Below are 26,405 nucleotides of genomic sequence, written 5' to 3' on the forward strand. Positions count from 1 at the left end.
GAGATCTAGGAATACTGAAGAAGGGAAGAGCTCTATTAGCTAGGGAGGAAGGGGAATCAAGGCAGGGTTCATAAAGGAGGTAGTGCCCAAGCTGAACCCTGTGTGAAGAGAAGAGTTCTCAAAGGCAGAAATGAAAGGAGGAGGCATTCTAGGTATGGGAGAAAAGTCTGAACAAAAGAATGGAAGGAAGAATGGTCATCAGGTTTGTGGAGCAAGCAAACAGACCAGTCTGAGCAGAATGCTGGGTGATTGAAAGGTAATATGAACAACTGCAAACAGATTGTGGAGGTCCTAGTATTTCATCTATAAGCAATAGGGAACCAGTGAAAGTTTCTGAGGAGGGGAGTAGTCCATCAAGATCTGGGTCTCAGGAAAATGCAAGAACTGGAAAAGACAAAGAATGGTAGCAGGAGAACCAATTAGGAGATTATTACAATAGGTGAGAGTGGTAGAAAAAAGATATGATAGATATTGTGACAGATATTGTAGAGATAGAATCTGACAGAATGTGGCCCATCAATGGAAGATAAAGATTATCATGCTATAAATTTGAGTACCTGAGATGATCAAGCAGAGGATGAGAAGACTGAAAAATGGGAAGGTTTAGGAAGGTTGAGTTCCCTCTTAAACATGCTCATTTTTGATAACAGATGATACCCAGGTAAGACTACAAGCCTGGATTCAGGAGGATTAGAGCTGAACATACAGATTTAAAAATCATTAAGTAGAGCTGATAATGAAAACATGAGTATGTAAGATCATCAGGACACAAAGAATATAAACTGAAGCTTGAGGGATACCCATACTGAGGGGGAAGGAAAGGAATAAGGATCCAATCTAGGAAACTGAGAGAGTACAGTTTGATGGGTAGGTGGAGAAACAAGGAGACATTTTAGAAAGACAAGTAGGAAGCCGGAAGAGAAGAAATTTCCAAGAGGGAGAGACTGAGTAAAAAGTTAATAGCAAAATGAAGGACATCAAGGAGAAAGAAAAGGTCATTTAGGTTTAATAACAAAGAGATAACCAGCATTCTTTGAGCAGGTTCATTGGATGGGTGGGGTAAGAAGCAAGCTGGCAAGGAGTTAAAAAGAGAGTGGGTGATGAAGAAGTGTAGGCAGAGAACTTAAGAGTCTTTTTAAAAAGGAAAGATAGATAAGATAGAGGCAGAATAGCTTGTTTTGAGTTTCAGTCAAGTTCAACTTTTTGCAATTCCCATTTGGAGCTTTCTTTGCATGGAAGTGGTTTTGCCATTTCCTTCTCCAGTTCATTTTGTTGGTGAAGAAACTCAGGCAAAAAGGGTGAAGTGATTTTACCCAAGGTGATAGAATTAGTAAAAGTCTCAGGTCTGATTTGAACTCAGGAAGATGAATCCTTCTGACTTCAGGTCTGGCACTCTATCCACAGTACCACCTAGTTTCCCTAGATGAACAGCAATGAACTACTAATAACTTAAATAGGCTATATTAACCTGATCGAAAGTTTTTTGAGAATAGGGGCAATGACTTATTTATTTATTTTTGTATCATCTTCAGTGTCTATCACAAAGCACTGCATGTTACAGACAATAAGTATAGATTAAAAGAATGAATAAAAGAATTAAGGAAAATAAAAGACAGTGGAAAAATAATTATACAATAGTACTTAGAGCTTATATTCTGAGATAGACAGCACCTATTGTTAGGTGCCAAATTCATATCTAACATTAGTCACTGTCTGTCGGAAACAAACTGTGGTTGGCAATGAATATAAATTGAGTTTCCAAATTCCAGAACATTTTAAACTACCATACCTACGCAGATATACCAAAAAAAAAAAAAAAAAAAAGAAACTGCTAATAGCGGTTAAAAAAAATTTGTAATGGCAAACTATGTATTTGTTATTATGGGAACACAGCCTAGTTCCTTGTTGATTGACAGCACTAGCCTTCTTCCAGTCACTTAAAATCACAACCTTGGAGTTACCCTCTCCTTCCTCTCCTTCCTTACCCTTAAATCCCCTAGACCATTTCCAAGTCTAAACAATTCTTTCTTCCACATTGATTTTCTCCTTTCAATTCAAGTTCATGCCTTCAGGGCTTCCCAACTGGACTACCTCAAAAGCAAATTAGTCTCCCAGCTTCCAAGTCTCACCTCTTCAACCTTTCCTCCATAAAGCTAACCCAGCACAGGACTGACCATATCACTCCCCTGTACAGAAAGCTGAAAGGTTCATTGTTGCTTCCAAGCTTAAATACAAATCCATTCATGTGACCTTTATATCCTCTCACAATCTGACTTCCCTCTAGTTTTCCAGGCTTTTTGTCATTTTTACTGTCCCCTTCATGGCTCTATGTTGCAAACTGGGCCTCCTCGCTTTTTTATACAAGATATTCAGTCTTCCCCCTTTGACTGTGCTGTTCTCAAGATTGGAATTGTACTCCCTCTCACCACGGCCCCTCAAGAATCACTACTTATCTTAAAAACACTTTTTACTAAAAGCCTACCCCCTCAACTCCATCCTTAGCCCATTTTTCAAAGCTAGTACCCTATTTGAAATTACTTTGCAAATATTTTCTATTTACCTACATATGCTCATTCCTCATCCTAAAAAGAACGTGGATTTTTGAAGGTAGGGAATATTTTTAGAGGGAGAATATTTCAGGCATGGGGGAAAGCCAGAAAAAAATGCCCAGAGCCCAGAGATGGAGTGTCTTGTTCAAAGAACTGCCAGGAGGCACATGGCACTGGAACAAAGATTACAAACTAGAGAGTGAGGTGTAAAAAGACTGTAGACCTACCTAGAGTGGGGAACCTCTTTTTCTGCCAAGAGCCACCTGAAGGGCTATATTTGGTAAATATTTAATTATTATTTATTATACCCCTAAAAAGCTATTAGATTTATTGAATTTTTGAGTTTCACTTGTGGCTGCCTTGGCTATTGCAGTCCATTATGGTTGGCAGGCTAGAGGTTCCCAATCCCTGTTGCAGAAATAGGAGGGAGCTAGTTTATAAACGCCTCTGAATACCAGAGAGGATTTTATATTTGCTCCTAGAATAGGAAGCCAATAGAGTTTAATGAGTGGAGTTGGAGTATGCAACATGATCATACTTTAGTTTTAGTACAATTACTTTAGTAGCTGCTTAGACTGGAGTGAAGACAAACCTACCAACAGGATATTGCAATAATCAAGGTGTGGGTGATGAGGGCCTTTACCACACTGGTAGCAGTGCCAGAGGAGAAAAGGGGGCTCATTTGAGAGATGGTAAAAGGTGAAATCAGTAGTGCTTGGCAAAGCTTGGATGGGAAGGAAGAGAAAACAAGGAATCAAAGATGATAAGCTAGGTTGAGAGCCTAAGAAACCAGAAGGATAGTATGACCTTCTACAGTAATATTACCTTCTACATGCCAAGTTTGTTGAATGAATATAGTTTTAGATGAAAGAAGAAAAGAGAGAAAAAAATCAAGAGTGAGGGAAGGTCTATCTAGAAAATGGAGAAAATGGTAGACTAAATGATAATAATGATATTGTGCAGTTTTTTATTTTTTTTAAGGATTTTGCAAGGCAAATGGAGTTAAGTGGCTTGCCGAAGGCCACACAGCTAGGTAATTATTAAGTGTTGGAGGCCACATTTGAACTCAGGTGCTACTGACTCCAGGACCGGTGCTCTATCCACTGCGCCACCTAGCCACTCCTGTGTAGATTTTTTAGAAAGATTTTATTTATTTTGAGTTTTACAATTTTTCTCCCATTCTTGCTTCCCACACCGCACAGAAGGCAATCTGTTAGTTTTTAAATTGTTGCTATGATATAGATTGACTTCAGTTAAACGTGATGAGGGAGAAATCATATCTTTAAGGAAGAAAAATAAAGTAGAAGAGATACCAAAATTACATAATAAGATAATGGGTTTTATTTCTAAATTGAAGGTAATAGTCTTTGTTCAAACTCCACAATTCTTTCTCGGGATACAGATGGCATTCTCCATTGCAGACAATACAAAAATGGCCCTGGTCGTTGCACTGATGGAATGAGCAACTCTATCAAGGTAGATCATCAACCCCATGTTGCTGTTAGGGTGTACAATGTTTTTCTAGTTGTGCTCATCTCACTCAGCGTCAGCTCATGCAAATCCTTCCAGGCTTCCCTGAATTCCTGTCCCTCCTGGTTTCTAATAGAACAATAGTGTTCCATAACATACATATACCATAGTTTGCTAAGCCATTCTCCAATTGAAGTACATTCACTAATTTCCAATTCTTTGCTACCACAAACAGGGCTGCTATGAATATTTCTGTACAAGTGATGTTTTTAACCTTTTTCAAAATCTCTTCAGGTTACAGACCCAGTAGTGGTATTGCTGGATCAAAAGGTATGCACATTTTTGTTGCACTTTGGGCATAAGTCCAAATTTTTCTCTAGAAAGGTTATGGGTTCACAGCTCCACCAACAATGTATTAGTGTCCCAGATTTCCCACATCCCCCCAACATTGATCACTGCCCTTTCTGGTCATATTGGCCAGTCTGAGAGGTGTGAGGTGGTACCTCTGAGATGCTTTAATTTGCATTTCTCTAATAAGTAATGATTTAGAGCAATTTTTCCTATGACTATGGATCGCTATGATTTCCTCAGCTGTCAACTGCCTTTGCATATCATCTGACCATTTGTCAATTGGGGAATAGCTTAATTTTTTGAAAATTTGACTCCAGGGGTGGCTAGGTGGCATAGTGGATAAAGCACCAGCCCTGGAGTCAGGAGTACCTGGGTTCAAATCCAGTCTCAGACACTTAATAATTACCTAGCTGTGTGGCCACGGGCAAGCCACTTAACCCCATTTGCCTCACAAAAAACCTAAAAAAAAAAAGAAAAAGAAAAGAGAAAATTTGATTCCATTCTTTAGTATAATTTAGAAACCAGTCCTTTGTCAGAAATACTAGTTGTAAAAATTGTTTACCAATTTGCTACATTGATTTTGATCTTGGTTACAGTGGTTTTGTCTGTGCAAAAGCTGTTTAATTTAATGTAATCAAAATCATCTAGTTTGTTTTTAGTGTTGTTCTCCAACTCTTCCTTGGTCATAAACTTCCCTTTCCATAGATCTGACAGACAAACTATTCTTTGATCTCCTAGTTGGCTTATAATATTGATTTTATGTCTAAATCCTGTATCCATTTGGATCTTATCTTGGAATAAAGTGTGAAGTGTTGGTCTAATCCAAGTTTCTTCTAGACTAACTTCCAATTTTCCCAACACTTTTCATCAAAGAGAAAGTTTTTATCCCAATAGTTGGACTCTTTGGGTTTATCAAACAGCACAGATTAATATAATCCTTTCCTGCTTTTACACCTAGTCTATTCCACTGGTCCACCACTCTATTTCTTAGCCAATACAAGACAGTTTTGATGACTGATGCTTTATAATATAATTTAAGATCTGGTAAGGCTAAGCCACCTTCTTTTGCACTATTTCATTGAATCCCTGGAAATTCTTGACGTTTTATTTCTCCATATAAATTTACTTACAACTTATTCTAACTCATTAAAGTAATTTTTCGGAATTTTGATTGGTAGGGCACTAAACAAGTTGTTTAATTTTGGTAGAATTGTTTTTGATTATTTAAATTATTTAAATTAAAGTTATATAAATCTGGTTTTATTTGTGTGAGAAGTGTTTTATAATTGTTTTCAAAAAGTTTTTGACTCTGCCTTGGCAAGCAGACTCCCAGGTATTTTAATTTTATATTGTCTGAGGTTACTTTGAATGGGATTTCTCTTTCTAGCTCTTTCTGCTGTATCTTGCTAGTCATATATAGAAATGTTGAGGATTTATGAGTGTTTATTTCATATCCTATGACTTTGCTAAAGTTGCTAATTATTTCCAGTAGTTTTTTAGATGATTTTTGGGATCTGCTAGGTATACCATCATGTCATTTGCAAAGAGTGAGAGTTTTGTCTCTTCCTTCCCAATTCTAATTTCTTCAATTCCTTTTTCTTTTCTTATTGTTGAAGCTAACATTCCTAATACGATATTGATTAGTAGTGGTGATAATGGGCATTCTGCCTTCCCTCATTACCTTATTGGGAATGCCTCTAGCCTATCCATATTGCATATGAGAATTGCTGATGGTTTCAGATAGACACTGTTTATTATTCTAAGGAACAATCCATTTATTCCTATGCTCTCCAGTGTTTTTAGTAGGAATGAGTGCTGTATTTGGTCAAAAGATTTTTCAAGGGGAAGCTAGGTGGCATAGTGGACGGTGCGGCTAGGTAGCATAGTGGATAAAGCACCGGCCCTGGAGTCAGGAGTACCTGGGTTCAAAACAGATTACAGATATTTAATAAATATCTAGCTGTGTGGCCTTGGGCAAGCCAATTAACCCCGGTTGCCTTGCAAAAACCTAAAAAAAAAAAAAGATTTTTCAGCCTAAAAAAAAAAAAAAGCTTTTTCAGCATCTATTGATATGATCATATGATTTGGGATAGGTTTGTTATTGATAAAATTAATTATACTAACAGTTGTTTTTTGAGGACATCTGGCCAAGATGGCAGAGAGAACACAGGCAATTAGAAACACCTGAATCTTCTCATAAGACTTGTCTTAAAGTCAAGCTACACATACTCAGTTAACTTATAAAACATCTAACCTTTCAAGTATTAAAAGGGGAAAAGGGGGGATGGAGAAAGGGAAGGGGAGTGGGGGGAAAGGGGGAAATAAGAAAAGGAAGGGAAGGGAAAAGGGAAAAAGGGAAAGGGGGTGTGATATAGGAGGGCAAACACACTGAAGGGGGTGGTACCCCAAAACAAAATACTGGGGAATATGGATTGGGGAAGAAGGGGGGAAAATACAAAAAAGAGGGAAGATAGCACAGAGGGCAATAAAGAATTAGTAATCATAACCTTGGATGTGAATGGGATGAACTCTCCCTTAAAATGTAAGCAAATAGCAGAGTGGATTAAAAACCAGAATCCTACAATATGCTACTTACAAGAAACTCATTTGAAGCAGAGAGATACATATAGAGTAAAGGTAACAGGTTAGAGCAAAATGTATTTTGCTTCAGCTGAAGTAAAAAAAAAGGCAGGGGTAGCAATCCTTAACTCAGACAAAGCAGCAGCAAAAATGGATAGCATTAAAAGAGATAAGGAAGGAAACTTTATCCTCCTAAAAGGTACCGTAGACAATAAAGTCATTTCAATACTGAATATATATGCACCCAATGGGACAGCACCCAAATTCTTAGAGGAGAAGCTGAAAGAACTACAGGAAGACATAGACAGCAAAACTCTACAAGTGGGAGAACTCAACCTCCCATCGAATCATAAAATAAACAAGAAAGAAGTTAAGGAGGTAAGTACATTGTTAGAAATATTAGATATGGTAGACTTATGGAGGAAACTGAACGGGGATAGAGATGAATATACCTTTTTCTCTGCAGTACATAGAACTCATACAACAATTGACCATGTACTAGGACATAAAAACCTAATGATCAACTACAGAAAGGCAGAAATAGGGAATACATCTTTCTCAGATCAGAATGCAATAAAAGTCATATGCAATACTGGGCCAAAGAGATATAGAACCAGAATGAATTGGAAACTGAATAACCAGATTTTAAAAAAATGAGTGGACCAAAAAACAAATTATAGAAAGAATTAACTATTTTATCCTAAATAATGATAATAAAGAAACAACATACCAAAACCTATGGGATTCATTCAAAGCGAATCTCAGGGGACATATTATAGCTCTAAATGCTTACATGAATAAACTGGAGAAAGAGGAAATCAATGAGCTAAACATGCAACTAAAAAAATTAGAGACAGAACAAATCAAAAATTCCCAATTAAATACCAAATTAGAAATTCTAAAAATTAAAGGAGAAATTTAAAAGATCAAAAGCAAAAAAAACTATTGAATTAATAAATAAAACCAAAAGTTGGTCTTATGAAAAAAACAATAAAATTGATAAACCTTTGGTCAATTTGATTAAAAAAAAAGAAAGAAGAAAACCAAATTGTTAGTATCATTAAATGAAAAAGGTGAACTCACCACCAATGAGGAGGAAATTAAAGAAATAATTTGAAATTATTTTGCCTAACTCTATGCCAATAAATTTGATAATCTAAGTGAAATGGACGAATATTTAGAAAAATATAAGTTACCCAGGTTAAATGAAGAAGAGATTAAATGCCTAAACAACCATATCTCAGAAAAAGAAATTTGACAAGACATTATTGAACTCCCTAAAAAAAAAAATCCCCAGGGCCTGATGGATTCACAAGTGAATTCTACCAAACCTTTAAAGAACAATTGGTTCCGATTCTATATAAACTCTTTGGAAAAATAGGGAAAGATGGAACTCTGCCTAACTCTTTCTATGAAACAAATATGGTGCTGTTACCTAAACCAGGAAGAGTTAAAACAGAGAAAGAAAATTATAAACCTATTTCCCTGATGAATATAGATGCAAAAATCCTAAATGAAATCTTGTCAAAACGATTACATCAAGTCATCACTAGGATAATATATTATGATCAAGTAGGATTTCTTTCAGGAATGCAGGGTTGGTTCAATATTAGGAAAACTGTTAGTATATTCAATTATATCAACAACAAACCTATCAGAAATCATATGATCATATCAATAGATGCTGAAAAAGCTTTTGACAAAATACAGCATCCGTTCCTATTAAAAACACTAGAGAGTGTAGGAATAAATGGACTGTGCCTTAAAATAATTAGCAGTACCTATTCAAAAGCATCAGCAAGCATTATATTGAATGGGGAGAGGCTAGAGGCATTCCCAATAAGATCAGGGGTGAAACAAGGGTACCCATTATCACCATTACTATTCAGTATTATATTAGAAATGTTAGCGTCAGTAATTAGAGAAGAAAAAGAAATTGAAGGAATTAGAACTGGGAAGGAAGAGACAAAACTCTCACTCTTTGCAGATGACATGATGGTCTACCTAGAGAATCCCAAGAAATCATCCAAAAAGCTACTGGAAACAATTAGCAATTTTAGCAAAGTTACAGGTTATAAAATAAACCCTCATAAATCCTCAACTTTTCTATATATGTCAAGCAAGATACAATAGGAAGAGCTAGAAAGAGAAATCCAACTCAAAGTAACCTCAGACAATATAAAATACTTGGGAGTCTATTTGACAAGACAGACTCAGAATCTTTTTGAAAACAATTATGAAACACTTCTCACACAAATTAAATCAGATTTAAATAACTGGGCAAATAACTGTTCGTGGATAGGTAGAGCTAATATAATAAAAATGACAATTCTACCAAAACTAAACTATCTGTTTTGTGCCCTACCAATCAAAATTCCAAAAAATTACTTTAATGAGTTAGAAAAAATTGTAAGTAAATTCATATGGAGAAATAAAAAGTCAAGAAATACCAGGAGCTTAATGAAAAAAAGTGCAAAAGAAGGTGGCTTAGCCCTCCCTGATCTAAAATTATATTATAAAGCATCAGTCATCAAAACTGTTTGGTATTGGCTAAGAAATAGAGTGGTGGACCAGTGGAATAGACTAGGTATAAAAGCAGGAGATGATTATAGTAAACTGCTGTTTGATAAACCCAAAGAGTATACCATTGGCATAAAAACTCCTTCTTTGATAAAAATTGCTGGGATAACTGGAAGTTAGTATGGAAGAAACTTAGATTAGACCAACACCTTGTACCCTTTACCAAGATCCAAATGGTTACAGGACATAGACATAAAAAAACAATACTATAAGCAAATTAGAAGATCAAGGACTAGTCTACCTGTCAGATCTATGGAAAGGGGAGCAGTTTATGACTAAGGAAGAGTTGGAGAACATCACCAAAAACCAATTAGATGATTTCAATTACATTAAATTAAAAAGCTTTTGCACAGATAAAACCAATGTAACCAAGATCAAAAGAAATGTAGTAAACTGGGAAACAACCTTTACAACTAAAGTTTCTGACAAAGGACTTATAATAAAATATACAGAGAACTGAGTCATATTTTTAAAACAAAAAGCCATTCCCCAATTGACAAATGGTCAAGGGATATGCAAAGGCAATTTACAGATGAGATCAAAGCAATCCATAGCCATATGAAAAAATGCTCTGGATCATTAATTATTAGAGAGATGCAAATTGGAGCTTCTCTGAGGTACCACATCACACTTCTCAAGATTGCCAATATGATCAGGAAGGATGGTGATCATTGTTGGAAGGGTTGTGGGAAATCTGGTACACTATTACACTGTTGCTGGAGCTGTGAACTCATCCAACCCTTCTGGAGAGGTGTTTGGAACTATGCCCAAAGGGCAACAAAAACGTGCATACCCTTTGACCCAGCAATACCACTACTGGGTCTATACCCTGAAGAGATGAGGAAAAAGGGTAAAAAACGTCACTTGTACAAAAATATTTATAGCAGCCCTGTTTGTGGTGGCAAAGAATTGGAAATCAAGTAAATGTCCTTCAATTGGGGAATGGCTTCGCAAACTGTGGTATATGTATGTCATGGAACACTATTATTCTATTAGAAACCAGGAGGGACAGGATTTCAGGGAAGCGTGGAGGGATTTGCATGAACTGATGCTGAGTGAGATGAGCAGAACCAGAAAAAACACTGTATACCCTAACAGCAACATGGAGGTGATGTTCAACCTTGAAGGACTTGCTCATTCTATCAGTGCAAAAATCGGGAACAATTTTGGGCTGTCTGCAAAGGAGAGTGCCATCTGTATCCAGATAAAGGAGCTGTGGAGTTTGAACAAAGCGCAAGGACTATTCCCTTTAATTTAGAAAAAAACCGATATCTTATTGTCTGATCTTATCACCTCTGAGAATTCTCTTCTCTTTTTTAAGGATATGATTTCTCTCTCATCACACCCAATTTGGAACAAGGTACAACATGGAAACAAAAGTAAAGACTGACAGAGTGCTTTCTGTCGGGGGGGGGGGGGGGGGAAGGGAAGCAAGATTGGGGGGGAAATTGTAAAACTCAAATAATATCTTTAATAAAAACAAATTTAAAAAAATCATACTAAAAGCTTTCCTAATATTGAACCAACCCTGCATTTGGCATAAATCCTACTTGTTAATCATTTTTCTAAGATTTTATTTAAAGATTTTTGAATCAATATTCATCAGGGAGATAGGTCTATAATTTTCTTTCTCTGTTTTAACTCTTCCTGGTTTAGGTATCAGCACCATATTGATGTCATAGAAAGAGTTAGGCAGAATTCCATCTTTCCCTATTTTTCCAAGGAGTTTATATAGAATTGGAACCAATTGGTCCTTAAATGTCTGGTAGAATTCACTTGTGAATCCATCAGGGCCTGGAGACTTTTTCTTAGGGAGTTCAATGATGGTTTGTTGAATTTCTTTTTCTGAGATAGAGTTGGTTAGGTATTTAATCTCCTCTTCACTTAACCTGGGCAACTTATATTTTTGTAAATATTCATCCATTTTGCTTAGATTATCATATTTATTGGCATGGAGTTGGGCAAAACAATTCTGAACTATTACTTTAATTTCTTCCTTGTTGGTGATAAGTATACCTTTTTTTTCATTTAAGGTAGTAGCAATTTGGTTTTCTAATTTTTTTAAAATCAAATTGATTTATTGGTTTCATTTATTAGTTCAATATTTTTCTTGCTTTAAATTTTATTAATTTCTATTTTAATTTTTAGAATTTCTAATTTGGTACTTAATTGGGGGGTTTTAATTTGTTTTTTCTCTATTTATTTAGTTCATTGATTTCTTCTTTCTCTAATTTATTCACGTAAGCATTTAAAGATATAATATATCCCGACAATTGCCTTGAGTGTATTCCATAGGTTTTGGTATGTTGTTTCATTACTGTCATTATCTAGGATGAAATAATTAATTCTTTCTATAATTTGTTGTTTGAGCCATTCATTCTTTAAAATAAGGTTATTTAGTTTCGGGTATATATTTTCCTGGCCCAATATTGCATATGAATTTTTACAGCACTATGATCTGAGAAAAATGTGTTCACTATTTCTGCCTTTCTGCAATTGATGATTAGGTTTTTATGTCCTAGTACATGGTCAGTTTTTGTGTATGTGCCATGTACTGCAGAAAAAAAAAAGTATATTCCTTTCTATCCCCATTCAGTTTCCTCCATAAGTCTACCATATCTATTTTTTCTAACAATCGATTTACCTCCTTAACTTCCTTCTTGTTTATTTTATGACTCGATTGATCTAGATCTGAGAGCGGGAAGTTGAGGTCTCTCACTAATAAAGTTTTACTGTGTTTGTCTTCCTGTAGCTCTTTCAACTTCTTTAAGAATTTGGATGCTATACCATTGGGTGCATATATATTTAGTATTGAAATTACTTTATTGTCTATGGTACCTTTTAGGAGGATATAATCTCCTCCCTTATCTCTTTTAATAATATTTATTTTTGCAGCTGCTTATCTGAGATAAGGATTGCTACCCCTGCTTTTTTTCACTTCAGTTGAAACAAAATATATTTTGCTCCAAACTTTTACCTCTACATGTATCTCTCTGTTAAAAATGAGATTTTGGTAAGCAGCACATTGTAGGATTTTGGTTTTCAATCCACTCTGCTATTCATTTACATTTTAAGGGAGAGTTCATCCCATTCACATTCAAAGTTATAATTACTAACTCTTTACTGCCCTCCATGCTATCATCCTTCTGTTTGTAGATCCTTTTCACCCCCCAAAGACTCTGCAGCTAAGGTTGGACCTTGCACCCACCACTCACCAAAGTCTCTATAGCTGAGGCTGGTCCTCTGGCTTCCCCCAGCTGTTATCCTGGCACTGACCCTCTGCTCTTCTCTCCCAGTTCACCCGTGGTCCCCTGACATAGACCTTTTTTTGTAGGTGTTTTTTTCCTAGCTCCTTTTTCTGGGTTTGTTGACCAAATTTGTGTTAAGAGGTTTCTTTCATGCTGTTTTTGAGGGGAAAGAGGAGCACTTAACACAGTGCCTATTTTCTCTCCATTTCATATATATCATATATTTAAGCCTCATAAAACCTTGCACAGCAGATTCTTTAGGTATGTGTGTGTATATACACACACACACATATATGTATATACATGTATATGTGTGTGTATATATATATATGTCTTCCTTTGAATTCTAAGGACTTGATATAGAACAAGTGGATTGATTGATTGGTCCCTGAGTTCCATCATTCTTCCTCACAACTCAGAATAGGAAGTGATGGCAGAATCTTCATGATCCAATCCTACAACATACCCTTCCATCTATTTCCATCATACCCCTGAATTCAGAATAACCGCCATCTCTGCTCCCTTTCACTATATCTAGATGGTTTTATTATTATTTACCTCTCAAGTTGACCTTCTGAACATGAGGAGGGAAAGAAGGATGTAAATTTACCTTTATAACTATTAGAAAACCACCCAGAGTGATTCTCTGGATTCAATCACTAAGTCTATCTTCCCAGAACTTTTATTTGGAGGATGAGGGTCAGACCAGTCATAACTGATTCTCTGTATTGAGTCACCATACCTCCAGCTGCCTTATGAGCCCACTCCAGAAGGTTCCTTCTCCCACTGGTGAGATTTTTAGAAAGAGCCCCAGATCAGTCATCTTTCATTTTGCAGATTTAGACTGCATCCCTGACAAAGCTACTTTCTCCCCTCCACCCACTTCTCTCTCATTCACTTTTCCACTCCTCTTTTATGTGTAGTCTTCTCCCATTAGAATGTAACTTCCTTGAATCTTTGTGGGGAGCCTTTGTAGCAATAGCGAAGACAGAAAAAAGGAGGTGATGGGGGAAAAGATGATGAGTTCTGTTTTAGACCTGAAGACTGAGATGTCTACAGAACATCCAGTAGTGGAAGGTGGAAGGAAATTATATAACTTTAAAATATGTATATGCAAGTGGATTGATTGATTGGTCCCTTCTTAAAAAAGAAAAAGTGGATGATTTCAGGAGGAAAGAGCTTCCTGTGTCTCAAGGAATGATGTTATGGATATGGGGCACCATTAAGAAAGAGTTTAATGAAAGTCAGAAAAATGAAGAGATCAGGAAATTTGACTGGTAATTGCCTGCCAAGGAGTATTGATCAAACACACACACACACACACACACACACACACACACACACACACACACACACAAACACAGCAGAGATAGTCTACCATCTACCCCCCTGCTTATATTTGGAATTTGAATGAGAAATTCTGGGACTAGTCAAAACCTGGAGATTCCTACATAGATAACAAATAATGCCATGAATAGGTGAGCCTAGAGTCAAGAAGACAAATTCCTGAGAATTTGTCAAATCTGGCCTCAGACACTTAGTAGTCATATGATCATGGATAAGTCATTCTTAGCCTCTGTTTCCTCATCTGTAAAATGAGCAGGAGAAGTATCTCCACCAAGAAAACCTCAAATGGGGGTCATGAAGAGTTAGACACAAATTAAAATTAAATGAACCAAAAAGGGAAGCTATCACTAAATAACAAAGTTCAAAAAGTCAAAGCCCTGAGGAACAGAAGTGGTATTTTCATTACTATTGCCAAGTGAGATTCAAAGAGAAAAGCAAATGTCTTTTTCTCTTTATATTACTTGTATTAATTTTATAAACTAGGTCACTTGTTTATAAATCAGGAGAGTATTGCATAGTTTACTCATATCTCATCTAAGTATTTTACAGTCTCTAATGTTATCCCTGGGGGAAATTACCATATGGTATATTATAAGTACTATGAAAATATGTTAAACATTTTATTGTTGTAAGTTGTATTTATTAGATAATATTATTAATATAACAGTGCATTAAGTGGTGGGAGGGTAGACTAGATTTTTTTAATGTTTCCCACAGTTCCAAAATCCTATGATCCTGAAACTTCCCAAATATCTGTTCCCTACTTTTTGTTTCCCATGTCTATCATATCAACTCTTTCTATCTCCCCCTGCTTTCTTCCAACTCTATCTTTTGCTGGTTTTGTTCTTTAGACAAAACAATATCCTTGGTGACATTCACATTAAATCCCCTCATTGGAATCTAAGTGGTACTATTCACCAAGACACCGGAATGGAAATAATAAAACAAATCACAATTGGCTTCCTGCATCACTTCTTCAATCTGTAGCTATCTCTGCAAAATGAGTCCATTTTTTACATTTACTTCACTAGTCTGAATTTTTATATTCTACGGCTTCTAATACTTGAAATGAGTTACTACAAACCACATATAATGATACTATACTGATGCTATGACCTCAGTATTCCCAACACTTAAATCAGGGATTAAAAAAAAAAACAAAAGCATATTTCTTTTTAACAATTTATTTTGTCTCAGGAGCATAAAACACTTGCCCAAATACATAATACCCACAACTTGAATACTCACTTTTAAAACCAGTGGTAAAAATAGAACACTTCATGTAGGGGGCAAAGATAAGTTTAATGATTAAAAGTGACAGGTGTTTAATGGGACATTCATAATTTTATTTGCTAAAAATTTCTATCATATTATTCTAAATGTAGGCTGCATTTTCATCCAAAATGGGGAAGGGAAGAAAAATATGAACTGGGCTATGATTAGTGCAAGTTTTAAATGCAAACTTTTCTGCTTTTCCTGTCGAAGTGATCTCTTTTTTTTAGAGTAAGAAAAGGGATGGAACATTTTTTGTTATTTCAATGATATAAGGACTCTGGATGAGGAAACTCCTCCTTCTAATGAAGGTCAATCCCTTCTCTGCAATTTAGATAGTCTTTTTTTTTTGTTTTTTTTTGCAAGGCAATGGGGTTATGTGACTTGCCCAAGGCCACACAGCTAGGTAATTATTAAGTGTCTGAGGCCAGATTTGAACCCAGGTACTCCTGACTCCAGGGCCGGTGCTCTATCCACTGTGCCACCTAGCTGCCCTTCTGCAATTTATAGTTTTAGAAAATTGCCTAGAATATTGAGAGGTTAAGTGTGTGGCTCAAGATCACTAAACCAGTATCTCAAAGAATCTGACCTTGAACCCAGACCCTCCTGACTCTTAAGACTAGTTCTTCAGACACCTTATCACTATCTTCCATGGGACCACACCATAAGATTGACAATGGGACTAAATAGCATATGCCTGGATCAAAAATCTTAAGACATAATTCCTGTATCACCAATAGCAGCAAGGCAAAAAATCAAAAACCTGGGGTATCTCAGGATGAAAGAACATACTTCACGTAATACAAGCTATTATTATCACAATCGGCTAAAATTCTGACAACATTTGAGCCAGATAAAATGGCATCACCTCTCCCTGATGTCATGTCCTCTTTTAATAACAAAGGACAGGGGCACTAGGTGGCACAGTGGATAGAGCACCGGCCCTGGAGTCAGGAGGACCTGAATTCAAATCTAGCCTCAGACACTTAATAATTAGCTGTGTGACCCTGGATAAGTCACTTGACCCCATTGCCTTGCAAAAAACAAACCAAAAAAAAAAAAAAGGACAACTCATATATATATACTAAGCTAAGTTAAATAAACACAGAAACTTTATAAGGCCTGATTTATAAGTTTGCAGAATTCACTGAATCTTGCAAACTGTGTTGTTCTTTATAGATGAAGTAGGGACTGGCATTCATTGGCATTCAAATGTACATATTTATCTTTTTTTCCCTAGTAACAGTGATAGGTTATGCTGAGCCACTATCATAGTTTGGAAAAAAAACCCAATTAAACTTATAGTCAACAAAATTAATAACAAATTCTAGCTGATCATTAACTGTGATCCAGTCAATCTACAAAGCAATTTTGAATTCTGCCCTAAAAGTTACTGAACAATGTATATCTTTTATCTTAGTGATACCAATGCTGGAATTGTACACATTTCAAAAATAATTAAGAAATAAGCCTAATATACACGTAAAAATTTATAGCAACAAAAAAAGGAAAAAATTAAAGGGATGCCCATAAATTGAGGAATAGCTGGATCAATTAGAGTATATAAATGTAATAGGATACTCCTGATATACAAAAAATGATGAAAGAGAAAACTGGAAAGACTTCTACGAGAGAAGCGAGTAATTTGTTAGAATCACTACTACTCTGAAGAAAATGACAACCAAGATTCTAGGAGATCAGTGATGAAACATAACATTCATTTTCTAAAAAGAAGTTAAAGATTCAGGTTTTTTTTGAACAAAGTCAATGAAAGAATTTGTATTAGCTGATTATACATATATGTTATATGGGTTTCTTTCTTTTTTCTTTTATTTTCCAATGGTGGGAGTAAGGAGTGGGATGGAAAGAAGGAAAGAGTGAAAATAAAAATCTATTAACTAAAAAAAAATAAAAATTTAAAAAAAAAATAATGCTACCTGAAAAGACATGGGAAAATTATTTAAATTTCCAGAGCTTCAGATTCCCCAGATGTAAAATGAGTTTAATAGTACCTACAGACTACCTATCTCCAAGAGTTGTTATGATTGTATACTAAGAAGTAAGAAACCTGCATTTAACAAGTAAATGAAACCCAGCTACAATTTACCACTTGTTTTTCACTATTTAGAGAGGTCATAGACTCAAACTGAAGAATAAAATAGACATTTTGGAAATTTGTTTTGCTTGACTCTGCATATATATTACAAAAGTTTTTTTTTTCCCCCCTTTTTCTTCAATCTGGGGTTGCCCCTCCTCCCAAAGGAAAAAAAAAACATCATCAAAGTATGCTTTCGAATGTTCTCCCCTCTCCATTTAGCCTACTGATCTCCCAAGCTTCCTTTAAGTTACAACTAAAATTCTTTCATTTATTGGAAGTCCTCTCCAAACCCTCTAAATTTTGGTGTCTTCCCTCTATTAATTACTTTCTATGCATCCTATGTACAGTTTGTTCTGCATATATATTTTCTGTAAGCTGTCTCTTTTATTAGATTGTAAGATCTATGAAGAGATGATCTCTTTTTATCAATAGGCTTAGTAAAATACACCAGGCACATAATAGCTGTTAAAGAATGTTGATGACTGAAAGACATAAGGAGTCACAAACCAATAGGATAAATTTGAAATTTTAATTGAGTTTCTACTTTTTTTTTTAAGGTTTTTGTAAGGCAAATGGGGTTAAGTGGCTTGCCCAAGGCCATACAGCTAGGTAATTATTAACTATATGAGACCGGATTTGAACCCAGGTACTCCTGACTCCAGGGCCAATGCTTTATCCACTGTGCCACCTAGCCGCCCCTTGTTTATACTTTTTTTTTTAAAAAAGCAATCTATAAATAACAGAGATTCAAAGTTTCATAACCTTCTCTTTTCTACTATGTATGGAAATGCTCACTTTTGTTATTTTTTAAGTCCTTTTTTTGAAAAAAGGACAAGAAAAGGAGCTCAAATTCTTTTTTGTCTTTATCATTTACAAGAGATAAATAGTCATGCTTAAATCATGGCTTCAATTCCATAATCTGTAACATGGAGATAATTAATTGATGGTAAGACCAAATAAAAGATCCAAAGTTGCTATCATTGACATATATTTCAGAAGATAAAATCTTTGCCAACATGCAAAATGAAAACATACCCTTGAGTTTTTTGGTGCCAGTCAGCCTGAATGAGATTGGATGTATGGATGACAACTCGAAGGCCTTCTTCATATAACAACAGCATCATTTTCCTTTTAAAAAAGAGAAGTATGGATGGATAGTCAGAGGTACCTTCAGAAATATAACAAGTTCTAATAATCCCAACCTAGAAAAGTCTCTGACAATTAAGAGTAGATAAAGAATCTCTATTGAATCATAGCCTGAAATTCTAATAGCGTTCTTAATCATTTCAATTTTTTCATCTATTCCATAACAGGAAGACGGTGAAATGATGAGTAGAAGATATATAAACTTACCAAGAATGTTAATGAAATAATTTTTGTGGAATTGTAAAGTTACTTGATCTTGTCCACCTTTAAGGTCAAATGATTTTGCCTAGAATTTAAAATCAAACCCAAACAGACTTTTCCCAATCTTACTACTCCCTCCTACCAACCAATTTAATTTCCATTTTCTTAGCATTGTTTGTGTTATTTTTCCTCCTGTTCACAATGTCCTTTTCTTTCCTCTCTACCAGGCCAAGCAAACCCCACATTTCCCTCAAGAGGCAGCTCCAAAAACCAAGAACACCCTGAAGTCTTCCTTGTAATCATACCCAATAAACTTCTATTAATTGAATTCTAGGTGTATTCAGTCTGTACTACATAGTCTAGCATTTCAATCAATCAATAAATGCTTATTAGGTGTCAACAAAGTTCAAAGTATACAGGAGGTGATCGACAAGTCTACAAGAGCTTAAAAGTATATTCAGACTTGTAAGAAACTGCTATATGGTTCCTTAATTGTTTAATATATCCAAGAGTTTTATCTCCCTAGCTGAAGTTTATAACAATTCTCCAAGAGGGAACATACTTAGCTGTAGTTTTTGATACATAACCTGACATTGGCTAATACAGTGCCACATTTTTTTTCTAATTATTTGAAATATCTAAGATTTATCTCTCAAGATTAATATGAACTTTTCAAGGTCAGAATCATGCCATTAACTTAATAATCATCTTTACATAAAACTTAAAAGATAGCAAAGAGCTTTAAATATTCTCACTGCATCCTCAAAACCACCCAATGAGATAGATACTATTATTATCTAAATTTTATAGATAAGGAACTGGGGGGAGGGGAGGGAGGGGATGGGCAGTGAAAGAGAGAGATTAAGACATAACTAAATATCTACAGAGCCAGTGCTGAAGCAGAATTTGAATTCAGGTCTTCCTGACTCAGTCCATCATATAACCTAGTTACCTCTTTTATATATTCCAAAGTGTAGAACCCAACATTACTGAAATGACTTTACAAATAAACAATACAATCCACTTCCACCAAAATTTCCTGAGTACCCAATATATCTTAAAGATGGCAGAGTAGATAGAGTGCTGGGTCTAGAGCTGGGAAGACTCATCTTCCACAGTTCAAATCTGGTCTCAAATTCTTACTGGCTGTGTGATCCTGGGTAAATCACTTAACCTTATTTGCCTCAGTTTCCTGTAATATGAACTCGAGAAAAGTATCTATGCCAAGAAAAACCAAAGGAGAGGGGGGTCATTGAGAGTCAACCATAACTGCAATGTTTGAAGAACAGCACAAAAAAAGCACAATAATCAAGACAATGTCCCTAACCTTAATAAATTTACAGTCTAGTTTGAGGGAATAAAAAACATGTACCTACACAGCAATAATAAAAATAATAACAGCATTCTTTATCATTTGGTTGAAATAGGTTGAAAAGGGACAAGACAATGCATTATAAATATTCACTGGGAAGGTAAGGAACACATCCACCCTAAAAAAGGATCTGGAAATAATAAAAGGAAAAGGTGAAAGTTAAGTGAAGTGTTAGAAGGTCTAAAGTAGAATTTCAAAGAAAGGTATGGAAGGAATACAAAAAGAATATACTGAACTAAATCAAGAGGGTGAGGAAGGCCAGCATGTGTTTAAGGAATGGCAAGTAATATGAAAATATCACGATGGAATGAAAAGATCCCTGGAACCAGAATAACAAATTTTCAAAAATAAATAAACAAGATATTGAGAAGATGACTTGACCAAGATCTCAAAAAAGAATGAATTAACCTATATGTAAATTTTATTCAAGTTTCTCAGCACAAAACTGGTATATTAGCTGAAAGAATTACAGCTTTTTTTATTTGTCAACTTTCAATGTATGAAATGGGTTCACAGAATCTAGATCAATTTATATGCAAAGTCATGAATTTATCAACCATAATGAAGAACATGCTAAATCTAGACACAGGATACATTTGCCAAATGTTAATATTTACCAAGATCAGTGAACTTGGATTATACAAGATATAATTAGAGCAATAATTAATCATTTTGTTTTTAACAAATATGGTATGTGAGTAAGGCTAAAGGTCACAGCTTTAAAAGAAACAGAAAAAGTGGACAATGAGGTCCCTCTTACAAGTTTGAATCCAGGGGCGGAGCCAAGATGGCAACAACAGCAGATCCTGGCTTAGGCGTTCTCTCATAAATCTACGAAACTAAGGACTTTAATTAAATTTTCAAGAGACAGAACCCACAGATGGACCCAGTGAGGCAGTTCTCCTACTCAAGGTAACCTGGAAAGGAGTAGAAAGGTTCTGCTCCCCAGGGTCGGAGGGGCGGCCCGCCAGAGGGGTGGCCCACCAGAGCCAAAGAACTTCAGCCTCCTGGAGGCAGCCCCAGGGCACTGGGAGCCCCAGCTCGCAGCAGCAGGGGAGTCTCCTGGGCTGCACCCCGGGGAGCACTGGGTACAAAGTGGGGGAATAGCGGGGGACCTCTGCAAGAGTGAGCACATGGAGCCCAGCCTTCAGGGCACACAGCCAGCAGCTTGGTCTTTCCACAGCCCAGATCCAGAAAGGAAGCAGGCAGAGCTGATAAGCAGAAGCCCCCAGGGCATGAGCCCATTGAGCTGAGGGAGGGGAGTGAAGAGAGAGAGACTGCTGAGCTCTGTCCTCTGCCCCTGTAACAGGACTCTGGGGCTCTGACCACATTCAAATCCTGATCGCAGTCTAGGCCCCCCCATAGAACAGCAGGGCCCCCCCCACCTCAGCCCCGTGGCAGAGGGGGGCACTTATGGTCATTCAGAGACCAAGAGGGAGGACAGAGCCTCACACACTGAGACCTTTGTGGGAGTGTCCCAAAAGCTCAGGAAGTTCCCCAAAACAAGGCCCAGGCTGGGAAAATGAGCAAGCAGAGAAATAAGAGGAACACCATTGAGAAATATTTTGAAAATGAGCCCAAGAAGGATCAAAACACTCAATCTGAAGATGAGGAAGCACAAGCTCCTGCATCTAAAGACTCCAAAAAAAAAAAAAAACAGAAATTGGGATCAGCCTATGATAGAGCTCAAAAAAGACTTTGAAAATCAAATGAGGGAGTTAGAAGAAAAATTGGGAAAAGAAATGAGAGAGATGTAGGAAAAACAGGAAAATGAAGTCAGCAGCTTAGTCAAGGAAATACAAAAAAAAAATGCTGAAACAGCATGGTAAAAACCAGCTTAGGTCAAATGGATAAAACAGTTCAAAAAGTTATTGAGGAGAAGAATGCTTTAAAAAGCAGAATGGGCGAGATGGAAAAAGAGACAGGAAGGCTCTCTGAGGAAAACAAATCCTTCAGACAAATAATAGAACTCAAGGAGATTGATGAATTTACTAAAAATCAGGACTCAATACTTCAAAACCAAAAGAATGAAAAATTATAAGAAAATGTGAAACATTTCATTGAAAAAACAACTGATATGGAAAACAGACTTAGGAAAGATAATTTAAAAATTATTGGAATACCTGAAAGTCAAAATCAGGAAAAGAACCTTGACATCATTTTCAAAGAATTACTACAGGAAAATTGCCCTGATATCCTAGAAGCAGAGGGCAAAAGAGAAATGGAGAGAATCCACCAATGCCCCCAAGAAAACAGATCCTAAAAAACCAACCCCCAGGAATATTATAGCCAAGTTCCAGAACTCCTAAGTCAAAGAGAAAATATTACAAACAGCCAGAAGGACACAGTTCAAATATCGTGGAGCTGCAGTCAGGATCACACAGGACTTAACAGCGACTACATTAAAAGGGCTTGGAATATAATATACCGAAAGGCAAAAGAGCTTAGAATGCAGCCAAGAATCAACTACCCAGCAAAACTGAATGTCCTCTTCCAGGGAAGAAGATGGACTTTCAATGAACCAGGGGAATTAGAAATGTTCCTGTTGGAATGGCCAGAGCTGAACAGAAGGTTTGATCTTCAGATACAGGACTCAGGTAAAGCGTGGAGATTGGAGGAGAAGGGGAAAATATGAGGGACTTAATGATGATGAACTGCATGTATTCCTGCATAGAAAAATGACACTTATAATACTCATATGAAGCTTCTCAGTTAATAGAGAAGGTAGAAGGAGCTTTTATAGATGAAGCACAGGAGAAAGCTGAATTTGAAGATAAAATATGGTGTAAAAATGGAGTCAATAGAAAAAAGGGAAATGTAATGGGAGAAAGAAAAAAGGAGAGGGGGAATAGGCCATGATACTTCATATAATAAGATTTTTCTTTATTACAATGAGCTATTGCAATGATATGGAAGGGGGGAGGCAAGGGGGAATGAGGGAACCTTTGCTCTCATCAGAGATGGCTAGGAGAGGAAACAGCAAATATACTCAATGGGGTATAGACATCTAGAGTAAGAAGGAGGGGGGAGCAGGGGGAAGGGGGTGGGCATGTGAGTGATGGAGGAGAGGATGGAGCATGGGGGGAGAGTGGTCAGATATAAACGCATTTTCTTTTTTACATCTTGCAAGGGGCTGGGATTGGATGGCCTGTCTGGGACCCTATGGCCGGGTGGATGCTGGGCCTAAGGGGTGGTATGGAGGCTCTGTCTGCTGAGCCACTCAGCAACGCTACAGCAGAGTCACAGTGTGAGGAGACAGAAAATATAGTACATGGTAGTGGAGAAATACGAAAGGAGGGAGTTACGATCAGCAATAGCAACACTGGAAAAATATGGAAGTAACTTTTGTAATGGACTTATCATAAAAAATGTTACCCACCTGCGACAGAGTTGGTGTGGGAACACAGACTGAAGCAAATTTATTATTATTATTATTATTATTATTATTATTATTATTATTATTATTATTATTTGGGGGGGGAGTGCAGGGCAAATGAGGCTGGGTGGCCTCCATGGGGCCGCATAGCAGGGTGATCTTTGGGTGTCTGAGGCCAGATTCAGACCCAGGTGCTCCTGGCTCAAGGGCCAATGCTCTGTCCACCATCCAGCCACCCCTACTATTATTACTATTTTATTTTAGGTCTTTTTTTTGTTTTTGGTTTATGCAGGGCAGTGGGGTTCGGGTGGCTTGCATGTCACATGGCTGGGTGATTGTAGGGTGTACAGGGCCAGATATGGGCTTGGGTGCTCCTAGCTCCAGGGCTGGTGCTCCATCCACTGCGCCACCTGGCCATATCTACAATTATTACTATTTTTTTTTAATTTTAATTTTTTTCTCTCTCCCCTTTATCACTCAATTGAATCTATTTTGGGGGGGTATTTTGTTTACTCTTAAACAAGAATATTTTGCTAATGTATAAAAAATTGTACAAAATGATAACAAATAAATATTAAAAAAAGATTAAAAAAAAGAAGTTTGAATCCAGATGTGATTCTAATCTAATGATTATAGGATTTAAAGCCAGAAGAGTCTATCATTTTATAGAAGAAAAAACAAAAAAATTATCATCAATTACTTTCACATATTTGTTGCAAGGAATATTTACATTTAAATGTAATTTAAGTTGGATAATATGAATAAGGTGATCTGTGAATGTCGACTTATTATTTTCAGTTTTCTTCCTTTTTTTCTGGACAGGCAGCATGGTTGGGCTAGATACATTACTAGACTTGAAGAAAGTCTGTTGTTGAGCAGTATTTTAATAATATCTGACTCTTCAGGACACCAAATGGGGTTTTCTTGGCAAAAATATCAGAGTGGTTTGGTCATTTCTTCTCCAGCTCATTTTACAGATGAGGAAACTGAGGCAAATAGGATTAAGTGACTTGCCCAGGATCACACAGCTAACAAGTATCTGAGGCCAAATTTGAACTCAAGTCTTCCTGACTCCAGATATGATGCTCTATTCATAGTGCCAACTAGCTGCCCTGTAAGCTTTGAGTACATATAAATGCTAGCTAGTAAGGCAGTGTGGCACAGAATGGATACAACACTGGGTTTGATGGAAAACATGTTCAAATTCCAACTCATAAATTTAATAATCTCTATCTTGACAAGTCACTTAATCTCTCTGAGCCTCAGTTTCTTCATTTGTAAAGTAGGGGTATTGTGTGTGTGTGTATACATATATAGACACATATATACGTATATATGTATGTACATGTACATATATATATATATGTAATATATATCAGAATGTTAACAGGATATAGCTCAGGGCACAGCAGACAGAGCTTTTTCAATGTAACACAGGGATAAGAAGTTAACTTAGTGATGTGGAAGAATAGACAAGAAAAGAAATCATTCTGGGTTGGCAATGTATAATCTCATGTGACTTCTAACAGGTTACTTATTAATTGTAATTAAGAGCAGTAGTTTATCCTTTCATGTAAACTTGGAAAAATCTAAGTTCAAATCCTGTCTCTGACAATTATGAGCTGTGTGACCCTAGGTAACTCATTTGACCTCTCTTGTCTCAGTTTCCTCTTCTGCAAAATGAAGAGATTGGATTTAATGGCCTTTGAGGGCTTTTTCATTTCTAAATCCAAGCACTCAGAAAATCTTTGAAAAACATAAATGTAAGCTACCACTATTATTAATATTAATAAGTAACCTGGTTGAGGTCACATAGGTTATAAATTGCCAACCCAGAATGGTTTCTTTTCCTTGTCTACTCTTCTAGAACACTAACTTATCCTTGTGGTCTATGGAAAACAACCCTAAATTAAGAAATTCAAAATCTACATCTATTCATGTAACCTTGAGAAAATTAATTCTGACCTTCTAGGTCTATTTTTTCATGGGAGAGCTATTAGCTGATCTCAATGGTTTCTTGTAGCTCCAAAAAGTCTATGATCCATTATGCAGTATATTTCTCAAAAGCCAGTGAAACCACTAAAATACAAATAGTGATGATAAAGATGATGATGACAACAACATGTATGTAACATTTCACTTATCATTCAGTCATGTCCAATTCTACGTGTCTACATGGACTTCTGTCTAGGGGGTTTTCTTAATAAAGACACTGGAGTGGTTTACTATTGCCTTCTCTTGTGTTCCCATTTTATAAATGAGAAACTGAAGCAAATAGGAGTTAAATTATGTGCCCAGGGTCACACAGCTTAAGTTTGTAGAAATGCTTCACATTTCTGAATGTAAAGAAGTTTTAAATCAGAGTTTGGGGTCCTGAGAGGTAACTGCTACACCATTTTATAGATGAGAAACTGGGGCAGCAAGGTTAAGTGACTTGTTCAGGGTTACACAGCTGGTAAGCATCGGAGGTCAAATTTGAACCCAATGTCTTCCTGGTTCCAAGTCTAATACTGTCTCTCTCTTGGGCCCCCAAGCTATTTAGCTATCTGTAATCCTTTAGCATTGGTGTGAACATGTGCCATCACTGAAAACAGTTTCACACGGGTAGCCCCTGGTCTACCATTTGTACATTATTTACACTGAGAGTAAGATATTTGAACTAAAAGATGACAGAAGTCAGAAGGACCTTGTCACTACGGCAAATGCTTCTTCACTCACTTTTAAGCTGATCTGTGTAAGAGGCATATATGAGACATCCCCAATGCCACCCCTACAATAACACCTAGATTTTGACCTTACAAACTTCTCTTTTCCT

The 26,405-nt window shown here is 36.4% G+C and overlaps 1 protein-coding gene across 8 annotated transcripts in view; it reads right to left on the reverse strand.

Moving 5' to 3' along the window:
- TDP1 (tyrosyl-DNA phosphodiesterase 1) overlaps window positions 1–26,405 on the reverse strand; it is a 220,358-nt gene that overhangs the window by 150,378 nt on the left and 43,575 nt on the right. For all 8 annotated transcript variants that reach the window (XM_074235526.1, XM_074235525.1, XM_074235522.1 and 5 more), the window contains one exon: window positions 18,531–18,623. In XM_074235526.1, coding sequence (XP_074091627.1) covers window positions 18,531–18,623 — 93 coding nt within the window. The remainder of the gene's footprint in view (window positions 1–18,530; window positions 18,624–26,405) is intronic.

Source organism: Macrotis lagotis, chromosome 4, assembly GCF_037893015.1.
Source record: "Macrotis lagotis isolate mMagLag1 chromosome 4, bilby.v1.9.chrom.fasta, whole genome shotgun sequence".
Classification (NCBI taxonomy): domain Eukaryota; kingdom Metazoa; phylum Chordata; class Mammalia; order Peramelemorphia; family Peramelidae; genus Macrotis; species Macrotis lagotis.